The 17,513-nt window shown below is 31.0% G+C and overlaps 2 protein-coding genes across 4 annotated transcripts in view; one reads left to right on the top strand and one right to left on the bottom strand.

Moving 5' to 3' along the window:
* flfl (serine/threonine-protein phosphatase 4 regulatory subunit 3 flfl) overlaps window positions 1-13,976 on the bottom strand; it is a 40,257-nt gene extending 26,281 nt beyond the window's left edge. For 2 of the 3 annotated variants that reach the window (XR_011951192.1, XM_072534432.1), the window contains exons 1-3: window positions 13,302-13,584; window positions 11,884-13,170; window positions 9,465-9,657 (exon numbers count right to left, since the gene is read on the bottom strand). Coding sequence is in view for 2 of the 3 variants with exons in the window: in XM_072534432.1 (XP_072390533.1) it covers window positions 9,465-9,657; window positions 11,884-13,116 (1,426 nt within the window). In the remaining variant the exon portion in view is untranslated. Of the gene's footprint in view, window positions 1-9,464; window positions 9,658-11,883; window positions 13,171-13,301; window positions 13,585-13,858 lie in introns of those variants that run through there. The other variant, XM_072534433.1, reaches the window with a different exon arrangement.
* Window positions 13,977-14,597: 621 nt separating this feature from the next.
* Window positions 14,598-17,513, top strand: part of Brd8 (Bromodomain containing 8) — a 37,859-nt gene continuing 34,943 nt past the window's right edge. Inside the window, exons 1-2 of the mRNA XM_072534434.1 lie at window positions 14,598-15,116; window positions 16,765-17,222. Of these exons, the coding sequence (XP_072390535.1) occupies window positions 14,720-15,116; window positions 16,765-17,222 (855 nt within the window). The 5' untranslated portion in view covers window positions 14,598-14,719. The remainder of the gene's footprint in view (window positions 15,117-16,764; window positions 17,223-17,513) is intronic.

The raw sequence follows: 17,513 nt of genomic DNA on the forward strand, positions 1-17,513 counted from the left end.
GGGAGAGAAGCGAAAAAATAAGAAGAGCATGCAATATAGAAGACATAAATGGATGGGTGAAAAAACGGAAACAGGAGTGGAATGAACACATTAGTAGAATGGCTGAGGATAGGATAGTACTAATAGCACGAGATAAGTCACTAAATGGACGAAGAAATATTGACAGACCAAGAAAAAGATGGTGCGACAATTTAAACAATTTATTAGGCTAATGTTGAAGAAGAAACAGGCTTTAAAGCCTACATACAAGAAGGAAGAAGAAAGAAGAACTTATCAGGCCTAAACTAGAATTTAAGAAGGGCTACTTTGATTTTAGAAATGGAAATTATTTGTCTCTAAAAAAATGATAAAAATTTCTAATTATCCCAAATTATTTTCTTCCAATTTAAGATTTAATTTTTTTTTTTAAATTCGTCATAAAAAAAAATTTATAAACGAAATCTGATATTGATTAGCAACTATTTTCTAATATTAGATCTAAATGTAAAATTGAATCTCAAAAAAGTCATTCAAATCATATTAATATTACTAATAGTCTCGTAATAATCTAAGAGAGAATCCAGCATATTTATAGATATATAAATGATAAAAGAAAATCGAGTACTGTAACAAATTAAATGTACCTGGACAATCTATCATTCTGGGGATAATACTGAAGATATAGTAGATTTTTTGATGATAGCTATGCTAATGTCTCTAATCCTACAGGGTGTACATTGCCAGATAGTAAATCAACATAGTCTTAAAGCTAACGTATCTCTTCACAAAATACTTTTTTAAAAATTCTGAAATTTATGATGGCATATATATTAACTTCGTGAAATAATCATTCATTTGCTGCAGGTTCCGATATGATTCCCAAATTCCTTCTCAAATGTAACAATAAAACACTGAAAACTTTGTTTTCAAAACTTCCACAAATTTTTATTTTAAATTCTTATCACTACAGCTGTTTCGGCTGATTGCCTTTCTCAAGTGATCTGTTTTGGCATGGGTTTACACTTTATAGTCTCTAATGAAATAAGTTGAGGAGGGGAGAACTGAGGAGTTATTTCATTAGAGACTATAAAGTGTAAACCCATGCCAAAACAGATCACTTGAGAAAGGCAATCAGCCGAAACAGCTGTAGTGATAAGAATTTAAAATAAAAATTTGTGGAAGTTTTGAAAACAAAGTTTTCAGTGTTTTATTGTTACATAAAATGAATTTCCATCAAGTAACGGTCGAATCCATCAATCCTTCTCAAATCTTGTTCATTTATAATCACAAGATCTTTATTTTATTTAAGGGGGGGTAGGATTTTATTTTGCGTTTTTTTATTTTTTATTCGATAGTATAACTCTTCAAGAGTATCCAGTTAAAATTTCGGAGTGATCAGAGCAAAACTGTTGGAGTTATAAACATTTATGAGTGAGTGAGTGAGGTAAATGAGTGAGATAGATGAGTGAGAGAGTGAGTGGGAATGAGTAATTGAGGTGAATGAGTAAGTGAGGTGAGTGAATGAGGTGAGTGAGTGAGAGAGCTTGATGAGCGAATGAGAATTTATACACAGTCATTCGAGCAAAAAGAAAAACATCATTTGTGGTAAACCTCTCAGTGAAGAAAAGAGAAGCCACATAGTGACTTAAAACTACAGTCCGCTCTAATCACCTACACTAAGACCCAGACCAGACACTAAACCCGGTGGAAAAGAGACTAGATCCAGACACTCGATCCAGCTATTACCAGCCAATCGATCCAGTTGTTACCAGCATTAGCATCCAGACAGTCGATCCAGCTATTAGCAGCCAATCGATTGAGTTGTTAGCAGCATTCAATCCAAGGAGCATCAAGCCAAATTAAAACTGTAAGTCTTTGTGTAACTGACCTACACAAGAAAGAATAGGTCAAAGTCACCTAACTATGGAATTGCTTTTCTGCAGTTTGCATTTCAAATAGGTAATCAAATAGGTAATATACAAAAATCCATTAGAATGGACAACCAAATATATAAAAGTAAATAAATCTAAAAAACGATTGAAGATAATTAAGTTCTAAGAAGATAAAGGTGGAAATATCATCAACAGAGATGAATTACTAAGGGTAGTAGAAGATTTCTATACAGAATTATATAGAAGTCAACCATGATGAGCATCTAACAGAAAAGTTAAAAAATTCAGGAAAATGATTAGTCAACCAAGGAATCATTGCGGAAGCCACAAAGATCGAAGATGACAACCTATTAGAGAATATAAAGCAACTGTTCAACTTATGTTTGCACCAATGTGAAACACCTACAAGATGGCACAGTGCACTTACCATTTTATTATACAAAAAGGGCGCTACATGAGACCTCGGGAATTACCGATCCATAATTAGAAATTAGGAGAGGAATATGTTCAACTTTGGATGCTACCTGCTTTGGATGATATACTTTGTAGTCTACTTCCCAGAAAATGTTCTATCTTTTGTATTTCTCCAAGAAATTGATATTACAATTGTTCGTTACAGTCATCACGAACTTTCACAAATGAACAAGTAGCACGAAATACTCCATAAAGGAACTTGGTGAAAAAGTAGATCCAATAATAACAAAAACCGCATAAAAATCTTTTACAAACAGTTGTAGAGTTTTACTCACCTATCCGAAAGGAAATTTAAAAAAATTAACCGAATCTTTAAAACTATAAAACACATCTAGGCTAATATGGTTTCGTGTGACCAAATATTCTCTAACAAAATAGGTCGTCTACGGCCTTCAAAACAATAAATTCAGTTGACAGTACAGTCTCCTTACCTCAAGAAGTAATTGAAACATTTTCCATTTATAGTTGTCTGCTGAACTTTTTCGATCTTTGCTAACCCTCATCGCGGTTTTGTCAGATCTTTTTCATCTTCAGTAATATGATCTCTAACAAATTCAGTTGCATAATTTCCAGATGGCTAGCGTTGCTTTGTTCGGGATTTAGCGGTCTTTTGTTTGTTTTATTCTGGTCCATTCTTCTCCCATAAGGAACTAGATAGTCACTCCCGGAAGGTCCCCGCGTGCCAAGAAAAGGCTAATAAAACCTGGATATTGCCTGATACTCGGAATAGAACCGCTCTTACCTGGTCGTGTTCACCTCACAGGATGGCTACCACAACAGAGTATGAAGAGCCCCTTCGTCAAGGTTCTTGGATGACTAAGTAGATTGACTATGAGTTTTCGTTTAAATATTAAAAGAAAATATGAAAAAAATATTACCAATAGGGACTGAATTGATTACTCATACAGTGTTAAAACTGCTAAGAATTAGAAAATAAGTACATAACTGAACAGCAAATTTTTTATCAAAATGGCTTTCAACATGTAAACCTTAATAAATTATTTTACAAAACACAAATTACTCTCTGCTAAATATTTTAGGAACAAACATAGATATTGCATATTTTGACCAACTACAATATTACATTGTTAGTTTAATCTAACACAATGATTGTAAGCATTTGCAAAGACATATGGGTAGAATAAAACAAATATGTGTGGACACACTAATTAAACATACTTCAGAAATAGACATAAACTGTTACCACACAAGAAACTATTAAAATATAGCTAACATGGAAGAACACTGTAGTCAATAAAATACGATGTGCAGAAATCCCACTTAAAAAAATAATTGTCTAAATTATCTTTATCTAACGATTATTTAAAATGTTAAGCATAACTGTAATCATGCTAATAATTGGACTACATATAATAACATAAATGGGACTGTTCTTGTTCAATAGACTTTTAAAATATTCTAAATGTGATTTGGGTAGGTTCAAAATATCGGGTTTGAAGTTAAATCAAAATGAATTATGTAAGAAACGAATACATTTTAAAAGATCAACTGTCATAATGATAATTTGATTAGATTTATATCAGAACCAATTGTGGGATCATAAAATTACTTAACCATATCATAAACCTGGGGGAAAATAATTTATGTTATACTACAGGCAGTTCACCAACACATACAATTTTTATTTAGCTAAAATTGCAGTTAACCCGCCGTTACACGCGCTATAAGGGAATCCCTCACCATATTTATAAGCAATGACATTATCTTAGCTAATACGATAACCTTGACCATCAAGGAATGCGTTTAGCACCATTTATAAGAGGAGATAATAAAGTTTCAGATTATTTCAGGCGGTCAGTATACTATGCTGTGATACTTGATTGAACTAACAGCCCTCTTTAGGTGAGGGTACTCCTCACTGCGCGTGCGATCACGTTTTTGTAATTTCAAAGTAACTTTTATGTTTGTGTTTAATATTTGGGTAAGTTTAAGGTATATCATTAAAATATGATTGTCAGGTTAGGAAGCCATTGTAATTTTTAATTTGAATCGTTTAGTAAAATGGAACCGCGACAAGAATCAAGGGACCATTTGGGAATTCTAGATGAAGTAGAGCCTCTAGAAATGGAACGAGAATCTAATAAATGTACCTCTAAGGAAGAACCGAAAAACTGAAAGCAAGTACTGAAAGCCAAAATGTGAAAACTTGATTTGTAAGGAAGTCATAAAAATTTTTTGTGTAATCCCTGTTAGGAAATAGATGAGGATGAATCTGACTATGATCGAAAATGTGTTGGAAGGACTTCGAGCCAGAGAACAAAATATGAATGTAAACGATGGAGTTACACTGTGTAGTATTTTGACAAAAGTTTCTGACGCTAGTCTGTACAGAGTAATTAAAAAACAGATCGTAACAAACGATAACAATACTTTGAAGGTTGAGACAAGAGGAAGGAAACAAATAAAATTGGATGATACAACCAAACAAGCCAGTTGTGCAGTAAATAAATTTTGTTTCAAAAAGGAACGCCAACTATAAAAAAAATTGCTTCTTCTCTTCAATCTAATGAAAACTCCTTATTGTTAGCCGTATTGGTAGCGACTTTGGATTTGTTGAAGAAGGTTTAAATACATTTGTTTCTAAAAAGACTTGAGATTACCATGAGGAAATGGATGCAGATCATTTTGAAAAATTGTTTTCAGATATTCTGTTAAAAATCGAAAAAGGATCTGTTCTTAAAAGATAAATATATTAAAAATGTAGATGAAATGGCCCAAGAACCATGCGTAATTGTAGTTCAATTACCGCCATACCACTGTGAGTTAAACCCGATAGAACTTATATGGGCTCAAATAAAAAATAAAGTAGAAAGGAACAATGATACTTTCAAATTAAATAATGTAAAAAATTTGCTTAATAGGTGACCTCACAGTCGTTGGTAACACGTATAGAGAGTGTAGTGAAAGAGCAGAATATGTGGAACCTTGATAACTTCATTGAAATTACCATGGAACCAGTTGTTGTGGATCTAGGCGAAGATACTACTGATGAATCGGAAGATGACATAGATGATTCAGATTAGATTATATATCATGTTTATTCTGCCTGATCAATTGACAGATAAATTATTTTCTAGGCCCATAACGTCACTTCTGCTGTGAGGGTAGAAATTTTTAAACTTTTATATTTTTATAATAGTAATTAGACAGTCAATGAAAAAGGAGGAAGATCACAACATATATAAAAAATTAAATCGAGATGTAAAAAGAGAAGTAGTGAAAAGTAAAAAATTAGATGTGGGATCATAGATGTGCAGAGGTGGATAGGTATATGGGTGGAACAAGAGTTGGGCAAGCGTGGAAGGTGAAGTATGGACCAAAAATATTACATGAGATGTTGGTTCAACTATTTAACAAATGTTTAAAAGGACAAAATATACCTGATGATTGGAATGTTGGATACCTCAGCTCAATATTCAAGAAAGGGGATAAACGCAAATGCTCTAATTATAGGGGAATAACTGTTATCAGCTCAGTGGGGAGGTTGTATGGTCAAATCATAAAAGAAATAGAAGATCAGAATATGAAGACATAGAAGAACAAAATGGATTTCGTGCAGGAAGATCGTGCACTGATGGTATATTCGTTCTGCAGCAAGGAATCGAAAAACGGAAGGCAAGGAACCTATCTACCCACCTATTGTTTGTAGATTTAGAGAAGGCATATGATACGGTACCTTTGAAAAAACTGTTTCAAACATTGACGAAAGTAGGTCTCAGTAGAGAGTATGTGGATGCTATCGCAAATATATACAAAAATGCAAGAAGTGTCGTTAAAGAAGGAAACTTTATATTTATAAATGAATCATTTCCAATAACAAAGGGGCTTAAACAAGGATGTTGTCTATCTCTAACCTTATTTAAAATATATATTCAATCATCGCTAGAGCAGTGGAGGAAACAAGTATCCGGAATGGGAATAGACATAAGTGATGGTAAATGTCTAACAACTTTATTTTTTGCAGATGATCAGGTAGTCATAGCGAATGATGAGGAAGACATGGACAACATGTTTGGAAAACTAAAGAAAGAATATGAAAAATGGGGCCCCAATATGAATATGTCAAAGACAGAGTATCTTAAAACAGGAGATGATGAAGAAGATCCAAAGTTAGAAATTAGAAACACAAAAACATGTAATGAATATAAACATCTCGGATCTATAATATCTAAAGAAGGCACTACCAAAAGAGATATCGAAAACAGAACGCAGCAGGGAAAAAAAGCGGTAAACATTCTAAACTCTCTACTATGGTCTAATGATATTAGACAAGAAACGAAATTGACAATCTATCGAACCTTGGTAGAGCGTATTATGACTTATGGGGCAGAAGTTTGGCAGATCACGAAAAAAGATAAAAAAAAATAATAGAAGTAGTAGAAATGGATTTTCTAATGCGCGTGTGATGTATCCAAAAAAAAATCATATCAGGAATGAAGATATTAGAAGGAGGACAAATACTGTATATTCCAGTGTAGACAGAATTGAAATGAGACAACTAGTGTGGTATGGTCACGTGAAGCGAATGAATAAAGATAGATGGCCAAAGAAAGCTTTAAATTACAAACCACAACAAAGAAGAAGAAGGGGAAGAAGTTACCTGGGAAGAAATGTACGGCACATAATGAGAGATAGAATCATCAAAGAAGACGAATGGATGGACAGAAAACGATGGCGTTCGAAATGCGAGAAGCGGCAGAGGCTGCAGAAACCTCGCCTATATATAATAATAATTAGTGAGATGTTTGCTTCTATTTTAAAATAAAATCTAAAGTTGTTGTTTAAATATTATCATTTTATGATAAAATTTAAGTTACTGTCAAGTCGACAAGAACTATACAATATAATAGGATGTAGAATTTTTAAACGCTTCTCCTGAAAAATTACGTCAGATGCATAAGTGATGTTATAGCAAAGTAGGTGTGATATGATGCCACTCACACTTAAAATAACCACCAACTTTTCTATGAGTCACAAGCAAACAAAAAACACCTGCAAAGCACACAAGGAGTGTGGCCAAAAATGATTAAATTAACAATGAATGTACTAGAACAGATTTAGGCCTCATCTTCCTCAGTATAAACAATTCTGCTTGTTCATTAGCAGAGTAATACTTCTATGGAAGTTATTTTGCCAGTTCTGTGATTATTACATTCAAGGAAATGAAAATTTTTCTAAACACCACATCTTTTTTGGCCAATTGGAAGACATTTATGCGAGAAATGTTAGGAGAAATAAAACTGGCATGACTCATGATAGAAAACATAAGAATAGGTGTAATTAAGGAAAACAAATAATAGGTATAATGATAATATCATAGGCAAACATTTTCAGCTTTGATGATGATTTCATCATGAAAGTTCAGCTTTTTATCAGGATACTGATCAAATTGTAAAGCTTACCTAGGGTTTATTTATTGTAAAATTAAAAACAAATGATTAAACAAATATGACAATCAGGATAAATAAGTTTCAAGGCTTAATTATGAAATAATAATGGAAATCTGATAAATCATTTGACAAAATAATGACTTAATTTATGGTGATTATCGTCTATTCACACACTAATGATTTTTTAATTGTGATACCTTAATGATTTAATAAATATATTAATACAATAGAAACTTGTAGGTTTTCCAAAATCCAATTAAAAATAGTTATTTTACCCATCCTAATCCAAAAATCACATGTATTTATAGAAATATAGATAGTCCATAGAAGTTCAATTAGCAATTTGCCATTAACAATTAAAAAGCATATTTTTGATTATTTCAGTGCAGTTTTTACATTAACTGCCAAAAATCACACCTTGATCGCATATTAGCGTTAATATTTTTTTTCATATTTGTCTTTATGTCCATTTATTAGAGAATGGATAAAAGTGCAAATGAATATTGTCATAATTATAATATAGTATAATATTGAATAAATGCCATTAATGCATTGGCAATTATGTTTATTTTTCTTGATTATTGTATTGAAACAAAATATATTCTTGTAACATCTTTCACATTTAACAATAGGGTCAGTAGACAGTAACAAATTTATTTGCATGCTAAACATTATTTTCTACTGTCTTCTTATTCTCTACTGTCTTCCTTCACAGGTTGTTATGTGGAAAAAATTACATTCCTTTCTATTTTCTATTTGTTGTTCTCCAGTTAGGTATCTTCATTCTGTTGATATCTTCTCTATCATGTTCTCCCATCTGCACTTTGGGTCACCCTCTGGATTTTGTATTTTTACTGTTCTAAATTATTAGAAGAATTGTTGACCAAGTAACAAAAAACAAAATTTGTTTAATTTATTAATGTTTTATATTTTGAGAATGATTTCCGAAGTGGAAATTGAAACGTTAATAAACTTACTTTAACCTTTGTGGCCATATCTGATCGTGAACAATGAGAAAAATACACTTTTAAGTATTAAAAACATTTATAACTCAATGAATATTGATAAAAATAAGTCCAATTTTGTTGCTTGAGGACTTTAGAGGTAGCTAACATATGACACTCACAAGAGTCTTCGGAGTACCCACTAAGACTGTTATTAACACCACCCTCTGGAGTTTGTTAAAATTCATTATTTAATCAACCAAAACTTGTTACTGGGAGGCTCTTGCCAATTGTCAGTTGAAGGCTAACTCCAAAAGAAGGAACACCCTTATCAGGTACCCGGTACTTCAGAAACTCTTTCCAGAGTCATATTTCTATTCAGCAACCTCAAAAACCCTCGAGCACAAAATTAGACCCATTGTATCATTATTCATTGAGTTATAAATAAAATAAAAGCTTTTAACTTTAAATACTTAAAAATTCACTTTTAAAATGCATTTTTTAAAGCACAAATGCAGTTTTTTATTACCAAATATGGTCAGCCACACAGTTTGTAGAGATTATTACGAATCAAATGCCCAAAACCTCATTCAAATCCATCTTACTTTGCAGAAAATCGATAGTAAAGCCTATTTTTATGGTTTATTTCCTCGACTATATAATGAAGTCAGACATATTTGATACCTTCTGAGTAAAGTAATTGAATAGTTTTTAGAAACAGTTTAATAACTATTCTTGAAAACCAATATCATAAAAATACTTACCTATTAAGATGTGAACACTATGCTTGTAGAAAAAATTGAGAAAGTCTGTCTTCTCAGATTTGTTGACAGAAGCTAGCATATTTTCTGGGTCCAGAAGAATTCTTAAAACACCCATCAATTGAACAGCACCCCCTAATTCTGGATCATTATCACATATCATTTGTTCAATAATAATATTGAGAAGCATTTGATCCTGAAATAAATTTAAATAAGAATTAATTTTATATCATGTCAAATGGTATATCATATCAACCAATAGTTAGGTAGTTGTTTTTTTTAGTCAGGTTTTTATGGATATTGTTATATATGGTTTATATTTTTAATAACTCTGGGTACTATATTTAAATTGTAATTGTTATCTTTACCTTATAATGTTGTTATAAATGGATTATATTTTGTGTATATTAGGGCTTTCCCTATTTTTTAATAAGTAAACTTTTCCTACTTCTTCTTGGTATCAATTGTGCACATTCCAAAAATAGAATATTTATATATAAATGTCATAATTAAGATATGAAAATAATAATACAATATTGTCTCTATCAGATAGTATTTTTTGTGCCATAGTATTTGAATATGAATATACTGACAAAACAAATCTAATTTGGATTTTTCACAATCCTTAGAAAACAATAAAAAAAAGTTTAAAATAAACAGAAAATCTTTAAAGAATCTCTGTCAAATATTTCAAACATAAAAAACTAACATTGAAACAAGTTAAGTATAAAATCATCTCTATTCTTCTTCCTTTACTTAATGCATTATCCTGTGTTTGACATGGAGTGTCTTGCAGGCTAATTCAGGACTTGCCCATGTCTTATGTGTTCAACCGTAGTATAGTGCTATTCAAACATTTTATGGCTGTGGCTGACCCATTCATGATGAATTTATTATTTATTTGTAGATTTAGCTATTCAGCACACACTCCCTCAAAGGAGAAAATTCACTCATCCCAAATAACTACAGTATTAAAAGCATTGACCTCTGGTTGGACTCTTTCCGTGTTATCAAGCCCTAGGGACTTGATACTTCAGAGTATCTCCCAAAAGCGTAGCACAGCTTCCTTCATGGTCTTATAGAGATGTTTATTAAGACCCATCTGTTTTTTGTTCTCTAATAGGCTCTTTGAAAACACTCCAGTCATACAGAGAATAATAGGTATTGTCTAAGTATATTCCATTTTTCATTGTCTTGTTATTTTTATTTCCAGATTTCTGTACTTAAGGCTTTTTTCGTTGTATTTAACACTTAGATTATTATTGTTAGGTATCGCCACATCTATTAGTGTTGTCTGTCTAGTAAGCTTATTAACTAGTATGAGATTTGGTCTATTATGTGCCACTGGTTAGTCTGTAAGCTAAATGCGCTCCCAGTAAAGCTTGTATTTTTGTTTTTTTTTGCATTTCTGCCGCACCAAACCTTTTTTTATTTGATTCCGTACATTTTTTCAAGTTCAAATATTTATTTTTTTAATTTTTCCATGTGGGCCGAAAATTGTTATAATATAACAAAAAATAATTTCCCAAATCACTTCAAGTAAAATTGTTATAGATGTATCTCATCCAAGTAAATACTTTTTCTATCTTGGTAATTTTTTGAAAAAAGCTTCTTTTTTCAGTTATTTGCAATTGTTTGTTGAAAAAATGCCTTGATTAAATAGTGATTTTTTTTTTTCTAAAAAACTACTAAATGAATTACGTAAATTATTAAGGATATGTGGTTTCTATCTTGCTAAAAACAGTTTTAAAGTAAACAGCATTTCTAAGCACTGTAACTGTACAAGCTTGTTATCATATACAGTATACAGCGATAGATTGCTTGAAATGCATATTTGAATTATTTGGTTTCATATTTTGAGCAAGATAGAATCCATTTATCTTTGCAAAAATATTCTTACTTGTACTTGAAGGTTTAAAGATTATAAAGTTTTTTATAGAATTGCAATTCATTTAGTAGTTTTTTAGAAAAAAAAAATCCCAAAAATCACTAATTAAGGCATTTTATTTTGACAAAAAATTGCAAATCACTCAAAAATGAAACATTTTTCGAAAAATTATCAAAATAGAAAAAGTATTTATTTCAATGAGATATGCCGAAAAAATTTTTACTCAAAGTGATTCCGAAAATTGTTTTTTTGTTTGTTAATAACAATTTCTGGCCTACCTGGAAAAATTTTAAAAAAATACATGAACTTAAATAAATATATAAACCAATAAAAACAACTTAAATAGATTTCAGTAATGGACAAATACATTAAATGTAACTGCATGAAGGATTTTTATACTTTACCGCTATCATAAAGATAACTTTCACTTTAGGATAACCAACTTTTAACATTATAAAATTATTAAGTTTTTGACAATAAATTACAACTTTTGAATAATTTAAACTGGTTATAATATAAGACAGAGCAACTTACCTCATCAGTATTACTAGCCTGTTGTAGTGTATACTCCCTAACTACAGATGGTGAAAATTCTACAATGTAAGTAAGTATATCAATGGAAGCAGTCTTGGTCTTCACATCATCTATAGCGAGGGTTATTTCAAGTGCTGGCAGAATTCCAAGAGAAGTTAAAGTCTTGTAGAAAGTTTCTTTAGCCTGAGGTTGTAAGTTTTGTGAATAATTACAGAATTCTTTTAAAAAGAGAACCAAATCTCTTCTTTTGGTATTGGGTGTGTGTATATCTGTTAATATGGAGAAAAGTTCTGTCAAAAACTTCTCATCTTCTTGTACTAAGGACACTATTTCAACTTTATTAAAAAATATAAAACTGCTCAATGTTGAAAGCATATTTTCTTCAAACACTGAAGGAGTGGGTAGCACAACATCTTGAATATATTGAACCCTAAATGTTTGATGGATTTTTGACAGCAGCTCTGTATTTTTTATAGGAATTGCTTCCCTGAATGTTGCTTGTTGCTTAAGATATTCTCTATGTCTTTTTGGAGTAGGAGATGAAGGATCATATTCTAAACAACCCACCACATCAAAGATTAGTTCATCACTAAACATCACATCAAATAAAACATTTTTGTTTAATAAAAATATGTTTTTGAATATGTCATATAGATGATGTAACCCTTCCATACTCTCTAGATCTTCGCACATATGAAATAAATTAATAAGTTTTCTTATATACCCTTCACTTTCAATAGCAGTTGCTAACTTTTCTTTTCTCATTGGAGAGCTTAAACAGTTGCTAATTAATTCACTGATATCCTCTAAACGACTGAGTTCACAGCTAGGTAACTCAATTGGTGGGGCAGAATCAGACATATCATCAAACCTTTCATCTTCTGATTCTTCAACAATGTCTTGTGTAATTTCAACAGAAGGGTCTTTTCCTTGCACTTGACATATTTTCTCCCAGATCTCATCACAACCAAGCTTCTCTTGAAAACTTAAAGCTAAATCAAAATTGTCACCTTCAGACCATACTATTAATGTGTCTTGTTGCTTTTGGTAAGCAGTATCTGGTTGAATTTTCGATTCTAGTAACAACGAACCATCACTTTCTGCACGCACTAACAAAGATATTCCCTTCAAACGATCAACATAGGAGGAAGAAACATGTCCTGTACCTCTATCATCCCACTGTCTATCCGCATTTAATGCATATAATTTCACTCTCCTTCTTGTGTCCGTCATGGTTGAAATTTTCTTATTTCTCAGCTATATACTGGCAAATTTCCCACATTCCGTCTACAATCAAAAATACAAAATTGACATAATATTGCAAAGTAAAAACATAACATTTATGTCAGATGATTGAATCAACAAACATATCATTCAAGTTCTAAATATTAGTCGTGAAGAGTAAACAAAATACCAACCTGAATATCACTAATTTGCTAATAACGCTAGCAAAATTAAAATTTTTGAAAAGAGATTTGACTAATTTTCTATGAGTGCAAACACAATTCCTTTGTGAAAAATGAAATGCAATCTAATAAAAATTATTGTATGCCAGAAAGGGCCAAAGATGCTGAGATTTTTAAAGTACACTGTATTTAATTAAATAATTATTTTATTCGCAGATCAATTTAACTTCTTTTTGTAAACGGATACAACACCAACGTTCGCCATATTGAATTCACAACAACGCTCAAAGAGCACAGAGGGACCGACAGGATCACAAGGGCAAACGCAACTATTCTGCGCAGATAGTCGCGGTAAATTCAAATACGCACGTTTCAATTTTAATAAATTGAACAGAACATTAAAATAATTATTATAAAACTTTACAGTTGAAAATTATTTATATTATTTTAGTAATTTAAAATTATGGTTCAGTATCCTGTTGTTAGTATAATTGTCATGTGATGATTTAAAAAATGAACCTTAATGAGTATGTAAGTACAAAGTGTTACAATAACTGTAATAACATTACCTTTGGCGTTATACATTAAATTAAAAACCGTTGATTTTAAGTCCTATAACATTATATTATAGGATTGAATCGCTTTGAAAAATTAATATAAAATCTGTGTAAAAATCACAGAACACATACAAAAATGTAAAAACAGAAAGCTCATAAACATCAAAATAATTTTGTGATTATTTGGCACCACATCGAATTTTCAAAAATATTAATAAATTTTAAATTTATTTTAACGCTGTTATAACCACCAAATAAAATTTAATACAAATTTAAAATTTAAATAAAAATTCCAATACTCCACTAATAAACCTGCGTGGTTATGTTTCTAAAAAAATTCCAATATGACCAATATTTTTACAAAAAATAAATAAATAAATTATTTCTGATGATATTCTCAGCGGCAAAAACTTTTAAATTTTTGTGTCCCAATTAATTTTTTGCATTTTGTTTATTATTAAGCTTTGTTTTGACATTTTCATACAAGGAAAACTCTGAACTTGGCAACAGTGAAGCTGATTTCTGAAATTCTACCTTTATTTATTTTGATAAAACTATTTTGTGCGATTTTCGCAGATTTAGTTCCATTTTCGGCAAATGTTTTAAATGTTTCGATATTATTTAAATCATATTTAAAACGTCATCTTATAAAAATTATAGGAAAAGTGGGAAAAACTATGAAAATAACAACACTCTGTGATGATTCAAACTTCAAACAAATCACGTTTTCTCTGGCAGTCATTTGTCAAATTTGCTCCTAAATATGCCATATGTCACTTAACCAACTACAAGGTTTAGTTTATTTATATTTACATTTTTCAACTTCCATAAGTCCTTCGAACGCGAAAGATACGTAGTTAAGTTCCAATAAACATGACATCGGTTCAGGAAAGGCTTCAATTGAAACGAGAACCATTAGATAAATGGTCCGTAAGAGAACAACTTTGTTTGGCTTCTGCAGTTTGTAGAAGTGGCGACCAGAATTGGATGTCTGTTTCTAGAGCTTTAAAACCTTTTGGTGAACCAAATCGACCGTCTGACTGGTTTCATTTAAAAAATTGTGCGGCCCAATATGGCATGTTATTGGGTAATGTCGAAACTCCTAAGAGAAAAAATAAGAAAAGCACTATTGACTCCGGTGGGGAAACGCCGGCAGAAAGTATTTTAAAAAGACTAAGTACCGAGAGGCAAGTAGAATTGAAGAAACTTCTTGCAGAAGAAAAGGCAGAATATCAAAAATTACAAGAGGATATGATTCTGCTTCAGTCAGGTTTGTTCATTATAGACATTTACAGGGAGTTTAGATTAGAAACACATAATTTGTCCTTATTTCCTTAGCTGTAAAAAATGCTTATACCATTCACTATAAAATAATAATTGCTGTTAAAAGAAATAGCAGATATAAATTAGCTACTATTTTAGTTGTTGTTGCAGAGAATCGGATTTACTTAACAAAAACAAAAAAATTTACCAATAAACTAATAATGAAATTATAAATAAACAAACAGAGAAAAAGCAAAAAATCTTAACTAGGGGATTGTGTTTGGATAATTTAGGTATTAAGTGTGTAGAAGGTCTCTATGTCTCAGTATTAAAATATACATCACAGAATTAACATTTTATAAAATGATACAGGAGTATCTTTTTTGTAGTTCTATAGTGAACCTTTTAGAAGATAACAGAAGCAAGAAAAACAAAGTTGGATGAGAAATATGTACAAATGCTAAAATTTACTAAGTACTTAAGAACTCCAAAATTAGTAAGATACTGGAATTTTTGAAGGATTGTGTGTCAACTGATATACTCCATTCACTTAGCTCGGGCATATTTTGACAGATTCATTGTCGGAAACCTACAACACGACAATTCCTACTTCTCACTATTAATAGCTCAAGTATACTACTATTGCAGACTTCTCTCTTTAAAAAAAGAAGAATTATTCTAAATAGTGGAAGTGTATACTCAACCCATAACATTTTGGGTAGTATATATTTAAAAGATATATTTTAGTTGTTATAATTTAACATAACCATTTATTATATATGGTGCAAATAAATAAATATTGATTGTCGGTAATTTGTAAAGTTCTATTTTATATACTATTTAGTTTGTTTACTATTAATATTGGCTATAAGTATGTGTGCTTGGTTGTATAGTAATTTCCAGCCACTTCGAGTCTGTCAAAAAGTAACTAACTTGGCAAAAAATAATTACTAAATTCACTAGCCAGTTCGGACTGGAGATAGCGAACCGAGTATACATAGCAACTTACATGTCAATTAAAACAACATTAAAAGTCAATTTATGTATCAGAACTTTGGTTAAGTTGGGTTATGTTAGGTTAGGTTGACCCAAGAATCCATAGACATCTATTACAAATTGACTCCCTGTTGCAATACAGTCACATAGTGTGACAGAGAAAACTGAGGCAAAGCAGTCCCTGTTTTTTTTTTCTAATGAGCAGAGTTTATTGATCACATGTCCCCCTCTATGGTCATTTAGATCACATGGTTGATAAACTAAAATTTTATCTAGACATTATTGTAGACTTACCTGCCATTTTTGGATTTAATAAAGTATTTAGGTTTTAAGAGGTTCCTGCATAAATTTGATATGTTTTTATGACTTAAGTAAATATGATGTCATATTCTTTCTTTTATATGTGTTTTAAAATGTATAGATTTATGCTTATTATATTTTATATTAGATATTGAAATTTAATCAAAAAATGGGGTTTCCTGTAAATTCTCTAAAAAAAAATAATAAAAACAGCATTTATAATATAAATATTATGTGTATTCTATAGACTAGGTGGTTTTGTAAAATGAAATATTATGTAAAGTGATATTTGTCACCTATGTAATTATTTGTTTGTTATTTTTGCTCCCATAAATTTTTGTCATTATTTAAACTTCTAGGAAAGGTATCAGAGGAACAGTTAGATAAGTGGTGTCAGGAAATAGAAGATGAAGAGAACCAAAAAGAACAGGAATCCATAACACATGCCAGATGGTTGAAAGAGAGGGAACTACGTAAACAGGAAATTGAGAAGGTCTGGAGACCTTCAAAAACTATAATGGGACAAAAACGTAAAAGCTCAGATCGCCTAGACAATCTGATAGAACAAGAACATATGGATGAGATTGTCCTTCAACAGCAACCACAGCTCAATCAACAACAACATCATCAAATATATTCACAACCTTCAGAGACAATGAAACCTGCACTTTCTCCTTTACTCACAAGTTTATTAAAGTCTCCTTCACAAGTTCCAAGCACCCCTATTCTACATACAGCTATTACCAATAGACCTATTCCTAATACTAGTACCAATCCTATGATAGCAAGTTTATTAAATTCATCACCCACTGTAACAGTAAGTAAATTTTCTATAAAACTAGAACTAATATGAAACAAAACAGATATAGGACTTATACTTTTTTAATTTGCATGAACGGAACTGTATGTGCTCTAATATGTAAACCCTTTTTTGCTGTATTCTTAAGGAGAATATTATGTAGTAATTAATCTACATAGAAATTCAATACCATTTATATTTGTCTTTGTACATTCTTCCAGCTTTTCTATCTAGTGTGATTCAAAATTTGTGCATCTTTAATCCATCACCAATGTTATCAATGCAGTTATTGCACTTTTTAGTTCAACA

Source organism: Diabrotica undecimpunctata, chromosome 6 (assembly GCF_040954645.1).
Source record: "Diabrotica undecimpunctata isolate CICGRU chromosome 6, icDiaUnde3, whole genome shotgun sequence".
NCBI classification, from domain to species: domain Eukaryota; kingdom Metazoa; phylum Arthropoda; class Insecta; order Coleoptera; family Chrysomelidae; genus Diabrotica; species Diabrotica undecimpunctata.